Source organism: Panthera uncia (genome assembly GCF_023721935.1).
Source record: "Panthera uncia isolate 11264 chromosome B3 unlocalized genomic scaffold, Puncia_PCG_1.0 HiC_scaffold_1, whole genome shotgun sequence".
Lineage (NCBI taxonomy): Eukaryota > Metazoa > Chordata > Mammalia > Carnivora > Felidae > Panthera > Panthera uncia.
In genome coordinates, this window is record NW_026057582.1 from 118,042,030 (window position 1) to 118,057,665 (window position 15,636).

Below are 15,636 nucleotides of genomic sequence, written 5' to 3' on the forward strand. Positions count from 1 at the left end.
TAAAGGTTTATCTCTCAAAAGAGAGATACAGAAACATCAGCTTAGCTCTAGGGGAGGGAAGTTCTCCACAGACTTTTAAGCCTACAACACCACATGGCCAGTCTTGAACATGAAATTCTAGAATGACAAAGTAATTCTAAATCAGAATAGTGGTTATCTTTGTTGAGGTGGAGACTATAAAGGGCTTTGTTGACTGGGAAGTGGCATGGTGAACTTTTTGGAGAACTGGTGATATTCTCTATCTCGACAGGGATTTGGCTTACACAGATGAACTCATCAAATGTATCCTTGGTATCTGTGCATTTTACACTATGCAAATTTTTCTTCGAAAGAATCAAATGGAAACCAATATTGAACCCTTGTTAATGATATACATATATTTACATGCATATAAATATATTTAGTGGGAAATATAGTGTCCTTTAACATTTACTCTGGAATGCATAAGAGTATAAAGGCGGTTTGAGGATGAGTGAATGGATAGATAGATGAAAATTAGACAGTAATGACAGATTTTCATTGTGAAATTCTTTAAACATAACAAACATTTGTTTGCAAACGTATAAAATAAAATGCTGCAAAAAGCTGTTCCTTAATATAGTGCCATTAAATAAAATTTATTTGCGAAAACACAGGAAAGTAACTTAAAGGAAATATGTCAACCATTAAAACTATGAAAAAGATAACAAATAGGAAGGAAGCACATAGAGCAAGGAGTGAGAGGAAGTAAGTGAAAAGAGAGGAAGAATCAATATGGAACCAGATGCAGAGAGCATGGGGACATGGTGAGAGAGGCTACACCAGTCCTGGGCTACAGTAGGGACCCTCTGGCCTACTCTTCAGAAATACTACAGTTCTTTGATATATCAGTGATCATGTGCACACCCACACTGGTCTGCCAAAAGAAACTGATAAGCATAACTATGAATTTACTGCCTTGAATGGCTCCCAACTCTTGGTGTAGCCAAGAAAAGAACAGATGCTTTAGAAGATACTAATCTGTGTTGATAACATGTGTTTTACTTGGGGGAATGAGCAGTAGTACAGAATTCAGCACAATTACAATGGCTGTGGTGTTCATTGAGATGTGTCCCAGTCCCCCTTCTAGGTCCACCTGCTGCTCAGATGCAGACAGAGCAGCCAGGAGACAGCCTTCAGCTCCAAATCATTCAGGGCTGACTTCAACTTCTTCCTCTGCTGAATGTCACTTCCTCTCTGTTCTTTCATCTGTATTCATCCTTACAAACTACCTTGCACTCCAAACTCTTACCTGGCATTTGCCTCTGGAGATCCCAACATGTGACAATGGTGAACACAGTCTATTTTTCAAGCTCTATACTTCTAAGTAAAAGTCAATTTACATGAGTAGGCTAACACTATGTTTAATAATTCATGTGCACTACCCATGTCTCATAGTATAACTTGCCCACCCAAATGTCTTTAGATGCCCTGATGCTTCAACTGCACAGAACCTTTCAGTCCTAAGTGGTGGGATTCTCCAGCACTACAGCCTTTGAAGGACAACATGAAGCACTGAAGTTCCACAAGACAGTGAGGCATGCTGCTTATTCTAAAAGATCAGTGCTAATCTAGGACTAGGTAAACCATGCTGGCTTCATTCCTCCCTCTCCAAAGGTCTTGCCAGCCAGATCTATGGCAAGTAGTAATAACAGTAGGGCCAAGTGTGAAAGTGGAGGCTGACAAGGATGGTGAGCCTACCTGACAACATTTTAGGGCTCTCCATTCATTCTTTCCTCCTAGATTCAGAGATGTGTGCCTGAAGGCCTCAATTCATGCAATAAACTCCCAGCTGCTCTTGTACTCATACTTGAGTATCTCCAGTCCACTGTCACATACCCATCAAAACTCAGACCCTTAGCAATCATTTCACTTCAGGCAACACAGGGCTGGGCATTGGGAAGCCCTCTTTCCCAATCCCATTCATGCTCCTCCCCCAACAAACATCCTCCATAGCTCCTTTTGTCTTTACCATCAAGTCCAGAAGATTGGGTCAAAAATCTCTAGTTTGCCTCTACAAATGTTTTCCCAGGTCACCACCAATCCACTGTGGTCAGCTAATTCCTGTGCCCCCACTCCATCCCCAACCCCTAAAACATCCACTCCTAAGGTTGCTACTTGTCAGGGCCCTCCCTCCCATCCTATCTCCTTTGAGAGGGCCCAGCACAGACCCCACTTGGCCTTCCTCCAACCAGGCAAGCTGGACTTCAAAATGAGTTTTCCATGACTGGAATTCTGACATGGGAAGGGATACCTGGCCCTTGGAAGTGAGAAGAATCAGATGTGTCAGCTTAAGTCATAACCTCTGACTTTTACCGGAAAGAAAATAGTTGTGTTAAATGCAAAAAGCAAGCATGAGGCCACCGATGAGACACTGATAAGTGTCCTCAACAAAAAGAGACAGCCCTGGGTGGCTGTTCCTGGTTTGTGGCCCTGACTGGGAGGTCAGGTCAGACAATTCTAGTCTTCTATAATACTTTCCAGGACTCCCTTCATGCTGAATTTTCAAAGGACAGATTTTTATTTCAAGTCTACTTTGATAACTTTGATCTACTCTCTTCAGAGCAAAGGTTTTGCTTATTTGTTTAATGCATGGTGTAATTAGCAGTTTAGCAAATGTTGTTTCATTTTCTGCTCCATGTAGATTATTCTCACCTCCCCAAGGACATGGTTCAGCTTGGAATTCTGTGCAACCTTTTTTCTTCAAATATTCCTTAGATTTAGGCACAAATCACCCTCTAAATACCTGATAATTAATTGCTTTGAACAGAGTAATGCTTTCCACAATAACTGTGCATCATTAAGTGAACCAAATCATCTCTTCCTCAGGTAGGGTTTGCTGCCTCCAGTAAGCTGCATGCTCTCCACATGCCCTTAAAGCCACCCTGCAGAAGATCTACTGTATGGTGTAGTGGCAAAAGAGAGTGACAGAGAATATACAATTCAGAACCGGACAAGTAGTCACTGAACAGACAGAAGGTACATTAGCAAAAATAGCAGACCTATGTCTAAACAGCTCAAGCCATTCACCTGACACCAGACCTTCTGCTTGATCGAAGCTAATGATTCAAAACAAAGTTGAAATAGGACCTGTTGTAAGTAAGACTTGGTAGAGACCCTCAACACAAGGGAAGGAGTCCTTTTTTTGTTGGGGGTGGGTGGGAGATAGGGAGGAGAAACACTTGTCTTATATTTGATATTTTGTACCATAAATGTTTCCTCTGGAGGAAGGGGGGGAAATGTAGTCAGTACCTTGACCTTGGCTGCTTCTGAGGCTTTTTTGCCATCCCAGGCCCAGCCTCTCTTTGTGAAATAGTTGACGGTGGCAAACTCAATCAGCGCAGAGAACACGAAAGCATAGCACACAGCTATGAACCAGTCCATGGCTGTCGCATAAGCCACTTTGGGTAGAGAGTTCCGAGCACTGATGCTGAGGGTCGTCATGGTCAGCACCGTGGTCACCCCTGTGGTGGTTGGGGATGGTGTGGGAGGGGATGGGTAGGGAGAATGGAAACAAGGATCAGTACTGGCCCTCAGACCCTAGTATAACACCCCTGACCATAACAGATGAAGACAGGAAAGGAACTAGTTACCTTTATCAGTGAACTAGTTATCTTTACCAGACAGAACCTCCCTCTCTACAGTTTCATAACATTTAACACACTCATAGCATTTATTTGCTATTTTATTGCTTATTTTATTTACCTTATTAATTGGCTCCTTCCTCGAGAATACAAGCTGAGGAGGGTAGGGATTGGGTCTGATATATACACATACTCTGTGTCCCCATTGTCTTGAACCAAGCAAATAGCAAATAGCTCTTGTTCAACAAAGATGTGTTGAATAGGTAGTGTTCCTCTGTTCCATGGGGGCAATACCCAATGGAGAACAGGTAATGACATTCACATAGCATCTAGTGAAGTGTTTCACAAAAATTTGCTAGGCACCCTATGAATAGTGGACTCAAGGCAACCTGAAGAGACAAACCTGCTTTTACATGTATTAATCCAACTTGCAGACCTTGAGGAACTGAGAAGCTGAGTGCAGTAGAAGCACCATGTCTGAATCTGAGTCTCAGTACTTTCCTCCATCCAAGAGGGATCAATGTCCCCTAAAAGCCACTGTGCAGGGTGTCTGTGGCCAGTCTGCCTTGGCTTCTGTGGAAACATTGCAGTGATAATGCAGCAAGGCCAGATACGTGGAGGGGAACGTTCAGGACTGGCAGATTACAAGCCATCTATATAGCATCCACTAAGTGCCAGATTGATTTAAGCTACATTCTGGATGGGTGTCATTATCCCCATTCACAGGTGACATGTTTAAAGATTTAAAAATACTTAGCAATGTACCCCATTTCACTAGCTGACAACTGAGAACCCATATTCAGACCAGGATTTTCAGGACCCTTATAGCCCACACAACTTCCACATGCTCTGTGTCTTCCTCCTCACCACAGTTTTGTTTGCACAAGGGTGCACTTGTGTGCATAGGGTGTAGGCACAATGCACCTGCTATGGGTTGGATTGTGTTTGCCCAAAATTCATATGTTGAAGTCCTAACCTCCAGAACTTCAGAATGTAAACTAACTTGGAAATATAGCCTTTACAGAAATAATCAGGTTAAAATGAGATTGTTAAGGCAGGCCCTGATGCAACATGACAGGTGCCACAGACATGAACACAGGAAGAATACTGAGTAAAGACTGGAATTCTCTATCACAAGCCAGGAAACTGCCAGAAACAAGGAGAGAGGCCTGAAATAGACCCTTCCCTCACAACCCTCAGAAGGAACAAGCTTTGCTGACCTCTTGATTTTGACTTGTAGCCTCCAGATCTGAGACAATTAATTTCTGTTGTTTAAGCCACTCAGGGCATGGTACTCTGTTATATAACCTTAGGAAACCAGTACAGCACCAAGGGCATAATGTCACTGGTGGTCACAGCAGCTTAGTTTTCATCCAATGTCATCCCTCAAAGGTATTTATATGTCCTTATTGAACATGGTACCATGTGTGGAATTAATAGAAATCCACTATTCTTAATAGAATAGAATCCACTTAATTCTTAATAGAATTAAGAGAAATCACTATTAATATTAATAAATTAAATATTAATTATTAAATAGTAGGCATCTTTGATTTTTCTTAGAAATCCACTTAATCATTGTACTTGGAAAGTGTTCTGGCATGACCTTTAACAGGCTTCTTGCAACTTTTTGGGTCCTTTAACACCCTAATGTGCATCTGGAATCTCCAAGAAGAAACAGATGCTAATATGCAACATTGTCCAAACTATTTTTTTTTCTCAGCCACCTACTAATGTTCCCCTAAAGAGCTGGAGCCATAAGTCAACCTCCACACCTCTCCGAAACATTCCTGAAGCTGGATGAAGCAGGGTAAGTGAAGCTGGCCATGTAGGTGGAGGTAGAGAGATAGTCTGACAGGAACACTCCTGGGCCACTCACTTAGAAACTCCCTGGGCTCTCAAGCTTCCTACAGAATTATGGTAGTGTTAACATAAAATTCTGGTCACGATTACCTTCTTTTCAAGGGAAAGTGCAACAGTAAGAGCTGAGGCATGAAGTATACCTTACAGTTTAGAAATATGTGAGCCTCCATTACCGCAACTGACCTGCAAAACTACCTTTAGTATCACTACTGAAATGTGAGGAAGCAGAATTTCCAGGTAAGAGTCAAATGCTGAACTATGTCTGCTATGCTGAGGTACCTCCTGAACTAGATCTTGCTAAACCTCATTTATGTCTTAGGGATGTCAAATGATGTTATTCTACTAAATGGTTATCCTATATGTGTATGTATGTGTACATGTATATATTTGTATATGTATGTTTATATATATGTGTATATAATATATATTTATTATTTATATATGAAAATATCCATATATTCATATCATAGACACCATATGATGGTATATATGATATATAGATATGTAATTTATTATTACCATACCACATATGGTAAATTGAATGCCTGTTGGGAGTTAATTTTAAAGTGGTATCACGTTTCAAAGAAAACTGCTTGATAACGTAAAAAGCAGTGCTTTAGGAGAAGTGTGAAAATACTGTAGCAAAATCTCACATAAGACAGATTGCTACCAGTTTCAAACCTAAAAAAAAAAAAAAAAAAAAAAAAAAGCCTACCAGCAAAAGCTTTTCAAAATGGAAACAATGATCAAATAGACCAAGTGTCATTTCCTAAAACCTTGTTAGAGTGCAATCCTAAATCCTTATCCTTAACATTGAATTCTTTACTAATTGGTCTGTTTGTTTTCCAGGTCACAGAACAGACAGCACTAGTCATTCAGAGGCTGTTCTTTGGGGGTAGTTAGAAGCAGTCACAAAACACCAGTGTAGGCCTGGCTTGGGGACACTCACCAAACACTGTCCTGGCAGGGACTGATTCTCTGTTCAGCCAAAAGGACACTTGTGACAAGATCACGGTCATTATGCAGGGAAGGTAGGTCTGGATGACAAAGTACCCGATCTTCCGCTTCAGATGGAAATGAGCTGTCATGATTGTGTATTCACCTGCAAATAAACAAATTAACTCGGGCCACCACTTGTCCTACAGTCCTGCCTATGGTTCCTGCCCCTGAACCAGAGGCAGTCCAGAAGTCCCCTTCTTTCCACCTTCCCACTGAACAACTATTTGTTTGTATTGTTAGGATGAAGGAGATGAAAGAGGATGCATAGATTTCTTAGCCATCATTCTGTAAGTCTTTTGAGCCCCAGCCTCTGAAGAGCCTTTCCTGGTGGATGTTTTTCCTGGGGAAAATCAGATTTGTGTGTTTTCCTAATCCCTGGTCACAATCTGTGCCACTCTCTGCCCACCCCCTCACTGCTACTGCCATCAGGATTTCAGGATTTAGCCTCTCCAGATATAACTCAGGACATCACAGAGCCCTGTTGCAGGTGGAGAATTGTTCTCCCTATTTCCCAGCCAGGGAAAGCTGGCAGGAGCTGGGGAAAGCACTCCCCACAGGCTCTGCACTCCGTGACAGACCCAGGTGGAGGCTGAAGAACAGCAGTTTGAGGAGGCCACTGGTCTGGCAGCCCCTCCCTCCTGCCACCTACCAGGGGAGATCGGGGCATTTCCTTGGAGATGCCCCAGTGCCTTCTCTGGATCTGCCTGGCTGTGTGGGAGGCCAGCGGGGACCTCCCATTCATTGCTGAGAATGACGCTGCCCTGATGGTGAACTGGTAAGGAGCTGAGATGGGTTGTGGTTGGAGGGTATATAAATGGATGTCAACTGGAAAGTCTCTAATGCTAGATTCCTTTTTCTGAAAAAAATATAGTTAACATATGACGTTGTATTAGTTTCAGTTGTACCACATAGTGATTCGACAATTCTGTACATTACTTAATGCTCACCATGATAAGTGTAGTCACCATCATTCACCATATAACATAATAACAATTACTACTGTCTGTACTCTACGTTGTGCCTTTCATCTGTGTGACTGCTACCTGAATATACACCTCCCTAGGAAGATGGGGAGGCTGCTTTGAGGAGTAGAGGCAGAGTTAAGCTGATCTGAGGACAAGAGTTCTTTTGCTGAATTGCAAGGAGTAGATGGTGTGGCTGGGGAGCTGGATAGAAATGCAAAGTGGGGAGAAAGGGCTTGAGGCTGCCACTAATGCAGACCTGGGTGGGAGCCATCTGTTTGGGGGTGGGGGAGGATCTGCCAGAAACCAATGTGGAGCATTGGTACTTTGAGTCAGATAGCACAGATCTGCCATGTGCTATTGGAATCAAAGCCCAGAGCTCAGCATAGCCAGCTGTGGAGGTCCCTACGTGCCTTTTCTCTCAGCATGCCAGATGTCAGAGGCAGGGGGAACCATTAAGATCACATGTAGCAAAATCTGCCCCCTTCCAGAAAAAAACACAAAATTCCTAGCAGTGTCTGCGACACACCAGCATTGGCAGGCCACATTTTCCCCATAGCCTGAAGGCAGGTCAGAGCAGCAGAGAGGGACTGAGCAGGTTTTATCACACCAGAAGGAAACAGCGACAAAGAGAAGATGAGCTACGTTTAATAGCAAGAACTGAATCTTTATAATGATCCAATATTGCCTCTTCTTAACACCCAAGAAGAGGGGAAATACCAGTCTATTTCTCTGCAGTAGGGTTTGATATTACTCTCCTACTTATAATGCTTTTATTGTTGTTCTTTTCATTCTGTTTTTTTTTTAATTTGAGTATAGTTGACACACAATTTTACACTAGTTTAGGGCGTACAACATAATGATTTAACAGGTTTATATGTTACGCTGTGTTTACCACAAGTGTATCTACCATCTGTGCCAATACATCCCTATTACAATATTTTAGTATCATGGACAATATTCCTTATGCTGTGCCTTGTGTTTCTGTGACTTACTCATTCCATAACTGGAAGCCTGTATCTTCCACTCTCCTTCACCCATTTTGCCCATCCGTTCACCCCCCTTTCATTTGTTTTATTTTTGAGTTAAGGGTAGCAATATCAGATAATGTTTAAAAAAAGACCATATTTTTAGAATGCAGATAGAGGCAGAAACCCCATTTATACATTTTTAAAGAACTGTATGAAACAACTCCAAACAGCAGCATCCTCCATCAGCATGACGTTTCTTTACCCCAAACATCTGCCATGCTACCTCTTCACTTGTTCCCATAAAATTAGGCCTGCTTCCTCTTCCTTTCTCTTTAACTAGGCATCCACATGGTGCCACCATCCTCACCATCCTGCCAGGCTCTCTCCCCTCTCCTCAGGATGCCCAGCACCAGGCTAATGGGTAGGCTCTAGGAGCCTGTGTGTAGAGGAGACATGCACTCAATGTCCATGAGCTTCCTTCCAGCCCTGAGGTTTGTATCATTTGGAGCTGACCGGGGTATCATTTGGAGCACAGAACTCATCCCCATGACAAGGCCCACTCCATCCCTGTTATACTTTTCTTCTCTGCCATATGGAGACTCTCTGGCACCCTGGGGTCTCCACCCCTCCTGACTGCTGGGGCTGGGCCTCCTGTGGCCAGGAGGCAGCCAAGGATGCACCCTGCAGGTGCAGAAACTTGAACATATCCTGTTCCTTTGGAACACCTCACCCATTTTAAATCAGGTGAAGCCAGGCTTGCCCCTGTGGTACTCAGCCCGGCCCTATGTACATGAGAGTGAGAGCCTCTGCTTCTTTCTTGGTGAGGTCTCAGCTGTTTCTATTCTGCTTGGTTGTACTCCCCAAAATTCAACCCTTGGGACATCTTCTTAGAAATGTTCAAAACCTCCTGGTAGGGGGAGCTGGTAAATAGGAGTACTTGTAGGAAGCTGTCTACCTTTCCTGAAAAGACTACTGCCTCTATGTCTCAATGCTGGGAGCAGGGACTGCATTATATAAGGAAGTCTATGTCACCTCCAGGAAGAGCCTATGATCACAGGGCCCTGCTCACATGAGGGCAAACACATCACAGATCAATGCCTCCCATGGCTCTTCATGCTGCTAGGCAGCCACTGCAGTTGGTGCCTCCGTGTGCAGCTGCAAGAACGGGAATCTGAATTGGAGAGCTCCTGTGGACAGCACCACACAACCACAGCTGTGCCCCAGCTTGCTAAGTAGAACTCAGGTGTTCCTAGGAGGCATGCCCCCTCCCCCCACCCTCAGCATGGTACAGGAACACTGAGTTCTCCCAGGGGTGACATTCTGTCTCTTGGTCTCACCTGTGCTGGTGCTGATGTTCTCAGTGCCTACTGTCTGCCCCATCAAGTGGTACTGGTTTAACCTGGAGCCATCTTCTGCCACCACCACTGACTTAGTGGTTCCATTGGTCCACACATAGACAACTTCGGAATTAGGATATGCATCTGTATTGGAGCGCAGAAGGTGGTATAAACATGGAATTATTTTCAGCCTGGCACAACCAACGATGTGTATAAAAGTAGCAAGAGAGATGGTTGGAAAGTTAAAGGACTTGAAGACTGCACAGGTGGTCAAACCAAGGCAGATGCCGCCACTGTTCAGGTAGGGCCTTCTCATTTCTAGAGATCTGAGTGGTCAGCAATCAGTGCCTGTTTCCCAGTATGTATTTGCTCTTTAGGGTATGCTATCACATGGGCTGAGACTACAGTGCCAGGGGCTCTCCCAGCTCTGTGGTGTTGAGCAAGTAACTTATGGTCTGTGCCTCAGTTCTTCCATCTGTAAAATGGGATGGTTACAGTAGCTACTTCTTAGGGCTCCTGCTATCATGATACAAGCTCCATAATGACCAAATGCATAGAGCACGTGGAGGAGCACCTGAGTGCATCAGCTATGATAAAGGTTCCACTTTGCAACTGGTACTTATTGTCTTGTCTGACACTGTCCTGGTGGGAGGGTGGCATGGTACATATGACCTGCATTGGTGTCATGCCTATGAATGTTACTTTATATGGCAAACAGTACTGTGCAGATGGAGTTAAGGCTATGGGCCTTTAAATCAGAAGATTATCCTGGATTAACCCAGTGCACCCAATATAATCACTTGAGCCCTTAAAACAGAGAACTTTCTCCAGCTGGAGCCAGTCAGAAATCTGTCTCAGAGAGATTTGAAGCATGAAGAAAGTACTTGGCTGTCATTGTTGGCTTTGAAGATGGAGGAAGGGGCCATGGCAAGTGGGCAGGTTCTAGAAGATAAGAATGACCCCCCAGGTGACAGCAAGCAGGAAACAGGGACTTCCAACCTACAGCCATGCAGCACTGAATCCTGCCAACAACATGAATGAAGCTGGAAGTAGCCCTGCTACTGTCAGCCCTATTGACACTATAATTCTAGCCTGTGGGACCCAGCACAGAGACATCAGGCAAACACACTGTATTCTGACCTATGAAACTATAAGACAATAAAGGTGGTTTTTCTTTTTTCTTTTTTTCCAACTTTATTGAGATATAATTGACATGTAGCATTGCTTAAATTTAAAATATACATTGTAATAACTTGATAGATATATAAATTGTACAATGATTACCACAGTAAGGTTAGTTACATATTGATTTAAACTGCTAACTTTGTGATAACCTGTCATGCAGCAATAGAAAACTAGAACAGTTAGATGGAGAACAGAGGCTCTCTCCAAGAGGAGGGAGAAAAATACACATAAAACATAAAACAGGTGAGTAATTGCTATGGAGAGCTACAAGCTATGAAGAGGGAAGAGGTACAATTTTAAGTGAGCTTCTCTAGGAAGACCTCACTTAGGAGACCCAAGAGATGTTCAGGAGCTGGCCACAAGGCTGTTAGGAGGAAGAGCATCCCAGGAATGGGTGCTACAAAGGTCCTGAGGCAGGAGCATGCCTGCAATACCTGAGGAGAAGCCAGGCAGGCAGTGTGGCTGGACAGGGAAGAGGGCAGAGGGAAGAGGAAAACATCAGATAAAACAGTGTCTCGAGGATATTTTATAGCTTTTGCTGTGAGCTAATCAGAAGACATGGAGGTAGGGATGGGGGATTAAGCAAATAAGTGACATATTATAACTCATGCTTTAAAATGATGTCTGGTAGAGATGGAAGAATAGAATGTCGGTGAGAACCAGACAGAAATGGGAGACTGCCTAGGGCAACATTAAAATAATCCAGGTGAAAGGGTGCCTGGGTGGTTCAGTCAGTTAAGCGTCCAACTCTTAATTTAGGCTCAAGTCATGTTCTCATGGTTCATGAGATCAAGCCCCACATCAGGCTCTGTGCTGACAGCACTGAGCCTGCTTCAGATCCTCTGTGTTGTTCTCTATCTCTGGCCCTCCCCTCTCTCTTTCAAAAATAAATAAACTTTAAAAAAAGTCCAGGTGGAATACGACAGCGGTGGGCAATGGCAAAAAGAGGAGAAATTAGGGATACATGTTAAAGAGAAGATTTGTCCAGTTGCTAATGAATCATGTAACCTGTGACAGAAATAAGGTGGCCAGGCTGGACATCTGGACAGTTCATTTGCACTTAGGATGGCAAAGATTCTGGAAGGACCTGGCTTCTGGTGAAACAGCAGCAGTACAGGTGCAATGTATCAGAAATGATACCTACAAGGGGTTTACTTGGGGATCCTGAGCAGGCAGTTGGCTATATAAGTTAGTTCATGGGAATGGTACCGAGTGAACATGGGATCTCTCCAGTTGCCAGCATATGGATGTCAACTGAAGCCTGGGCTGATGAGATCACCTGAGTAGTGTTGGTGGATAAAAAAGGGTGGTAAATGACTTCCTAGCATGCTGCAGCGTGCAGAATATGAGAAGGTGAGGGGGAAACAGCAAAGCCACCGGAGCAGCAGGCACTGTGGTGGGAGGGCACAGGGAATGTGCTGTCCGGGAGACCCGTGTCACAGACTTCAGATGATGGATCAGGAGTGGTCACAGGGCCTAGCAGCATCTGGCCACCGTGGCAAAAGCAGTTACATAAGAGCAGCTGGCTTTGAAGAACTGACAGGCTCATTTGTTCCAGTTGTCTCTTGAGGCCCCTGAAGGTAAGCCAGCATACCTGTCCCATGATCAGGCCCATGAATCTGAATAGATGCCACATCCAACCACTTTGACACCTTTCGAACAAAGAGGTCTGCTTTGCTCCCAGCTGCTTAAGCAGAGCATGACCCTCAAGCACGTTTGAAAGGAACCATGTACCCATAGAGATGAGGTATCTGTAGATGTCTCAGGAGATGAGGGATGAACTGCAGAGGTCTGATGACACTGGTGGCAGGGGAGCCATCCCTCAGTATGACAGCATGCTCTGCGACTCCACTCCAAGCTGAGTAAGCCCACTGCAATGTGAAGGATCCCCTGGAGCAGCAATTCTATTAGATCAGGCCAACAAAACTATGCATTTGGATCAGAGATCTTAACAGGTAGAAGTCAGAAGAATGGGCTCTGGAATGATCAAGAGTTCTACTAAAAAGTGTAGAAGTTTCTTTGCTAATGCACATCGCTACCTTTATTCTTCATTTATGTGCAAAAGAGTATCCATACAGTTGAAAAATAATGAAATCAGCATGTTGCACTCAGCATAATACAGAGGAAAACAGAAGAAGCTTCACGACTCCCTGTGCATGACGCACTGAAAACTCACATCCTCCCTACAAACTGGTATTCTGAATTTTATGATAACCATTGCACTGTTTGCTTTGTAGTTTTACTTCCTGGGCAGAAGCAGAAGTCACTAAACAAAGTTGGTTTTTGTTTTGTTTTGTTTTGTTTTTGGGCTTTGCCTATGTCTTCTTTGTGAAATCTGTTCATGTTTTGACTCATATTTCCTTTACATATTCTGACACTTTTCGTTCTATGTATTGCAAATATCTTCAAATTTTTGGCTATTTCACTGTGTTCTTTTTTTTAATATTTTGATAAAATTAATGTTTGTCAAATTTATCAGTCTTTTCATTTTTCTGCATCTTATTTCAGAGGCCCTTGCTGTTCTGAGGTCACACTATATTACAGGTGCATTATCAAAGTTTTAACACATTGTCTTTCACCATTTGGGCCTTACTTACTAGAAGCTGACTTCTGTATATATTTTCCACACAGAAGTATCCAATGGCATTTTTTCTCCATGTGATTTTCTGTGTTGCAACCAAAATTATTAAGCCATCTCTCCCAGCCACTCACTTTCAGGGTTTGTTCTGCCAAGTAAGGTTTCCGTCATGCACTGGTTTTCTCTTTGCTGGGTCCTCTGCTAAGCTCTCTTTTCCGGTCCTGCTTTAGAAAACACCAATAACTGGAAGGGTAACATACCCCTCTTTTCTTCTTCAGGGGACCCTGCTTATTCCTCTGCTCACCCATATACATGTTGGAATTGGCTTAGGCTTCCATAAAAATACTCTGATGAGATTTATACTGGAACTGAACTGGATGTATATATTATAGACTGGGGAGACATGACATCTTTCGGTATTGTATTTTTTTTTAATTATGGACATGATGTGTCTCTCCATGTATTTAGGTCTTTGTAGTGAAAGTGCTTGACAATAAGTTGTTTTTTTTTTTTTTAATTGTAAGGCAAGCACCTGATGTTAAGCTTTTGATTGCTGAGGCATCTACTTCATGGCAGCCTTCTAGAACATACTGATAGCTACACAACTAAATAAAAAGCCAGGCCACCCCACCCATGATATTCCCCTTTTAGAAAGCCCAGTGTGACCTAGATAGCTGACCACTTGAGTGACCCCACTTTTCCCTTCCTGTGCCCTAATTCTTGCTCTTATGGTTTAAATTTGACAATAAAGAATGAACTTGCCAAACCCTAGGCACCCCAACCTAGACCCAAATAAAGGAAAACTCTGGTTCTGTGCTCCCTCTTTCCCTCTCTCTACCTGTGACCTTGCCATATGCCCCCAGGTGTGCTGTGTACCTTCTAGGACTTGTGAGTAATAAATGTTTTTTCAAAGTTCCCTGATGACTGTTGCTGAGATTAATCTTGCAATCATAATGAGAACCACAAGAGTTGGTCCCACTACAGCACTGGCTCCACTAAGAGAAATGTCTGTAGGGTTTCACTATGAGTAATATGGCCAGGAAAGAGCCCAGGCATCCTAAGTGATAGCATCACTATTGATAGGCTGAGGCCTACCCATTGAAATATTTTTAATAAGTTTGTATCATTCTCTATCTTTTTAAAAAAGTTTATTTATTTTGAGAGAGGGAGAGAGAGAGCACATGCATACATGCACAGGGGAGGGATAGAGAGAGAGAAGGAAAGAGAGAATCCCAAGCAGACTCCGTGCTATCAGGCAGAGCCCAACACAGAGCTCAAACTCATGAACCCAACCAGTCATGACCTGAGCCAAAATCAAGAGTTGGATGCTTAACTGACTGAGTCACACAGGCACCCCTCATTCTCTATCTTTTTGCTGGATGTCTCCCCCTAGATGTGTGATACTCAATATTCTTTTTCAGTAACCAGTGTACTCTGTCCTTGAGCAAAGGGCAAGTGATAAGCCAACTTACCAGAAAGTTGCTAAGCAAGGGTGGGGTCAGAACCATTAAAATGATTGATGACTCTGAGATTTATCTGCATACTAGTGATTTGAAATGGAAGTAAATAGAGTAGACTCCATTATAACAGTTAGTGAAATATCATGGATGCTAGACTTCACTCACATTGCAGGTAAATGTTGAGTGGTATTCTTGCCTTTTTTTAAAATTAACATACCTTCATTTTCAAGTTTTAGGTAATATATAACTATATTTTTCACATTAAAGCTTCCCTGACACAAGTACATTCTGTTGTAATTTCCCTTCTCTCCTGGGGAGATGGGTGGCTCTCTCTCTGGAGAGATGAATGTGGGGGCTGATGATGCCTCTACCTTGGCAAGCTGCTTTCCAAATGTCTGGTCATAGGCACCACTGGGCATGTGCTAATAAGACTGTGAGGGCTCCCTGCATTCTAAATAAATGACAGTGAGATTTCTATCTCCCTCCTACTTTGTAAATGTTATAGGACCCTGACTATTAAAGAGCTGTGGCACTGAGACATGGACTTAAGCAGAGCAGCCCTGCTGGATTCTGGTCAAGGCTGTGAGTGTGGAGCAGACAGTAGATGGTATGAGACTATATCCCCTGGCTTCTTACTGTCCCCAGACTGGCTCAGGAAGCTTCTGTTTCTATCGTCTTA

At 43.3% G+C, this 15,636-nt stretch overlaps 1 protein-coding gene and 1 long non-coding RNA gene across 3 annotated transcripts in view; one reads left to right on the forward strand and one right to left on the reverse strand.

Moving 5' to 3' along the window:
* GABRA5 (gamma-aminobutyric acid type A receptor subunit alpha5) overlaps window positions 1–15,636 on the reverse strand; it is an 80,472-nt gene that overhangs the window by 1,293 nt on the left and 63,543 nt on the right. For both annotated transcript variants that reach the window (XM_049613940.1, XM_049613939.1), the window contains exons 6-8: window positions 9,735–9,878; window positions 6,415–6,567; window positions 3,271–3,482 (exon numbers count right to left, since the gene is read on the reverse strand). In XM_049613940.1, coding sequence (XP_049469897.1) covers window positions 3,271–3,482; window positions 6,415–6,567; window positions 9,735–9,878 — 509 coding nt within the window. The remainder of the gene's footprint in view (window positions 1–3,270; window positions 3,483–6,414; window positions 6,568–9,734; window positions 9,879–15,636) is intronic.
* On the forward strand, window positions 182–6,591 carry LOC125910200 (uncharacterized). The gene is made up of 6 exons (XR_007453887.1): window positions 182–291; window positions 1,445–1,599; window positions 2,848–2,997; window positions 5,326–5,412; window positions 5,568–5,702; window positions 6,315–6,591. It is a non-coding gene; the product is annotated as an uncharacterized LOC125910200 (long non-coding RNA).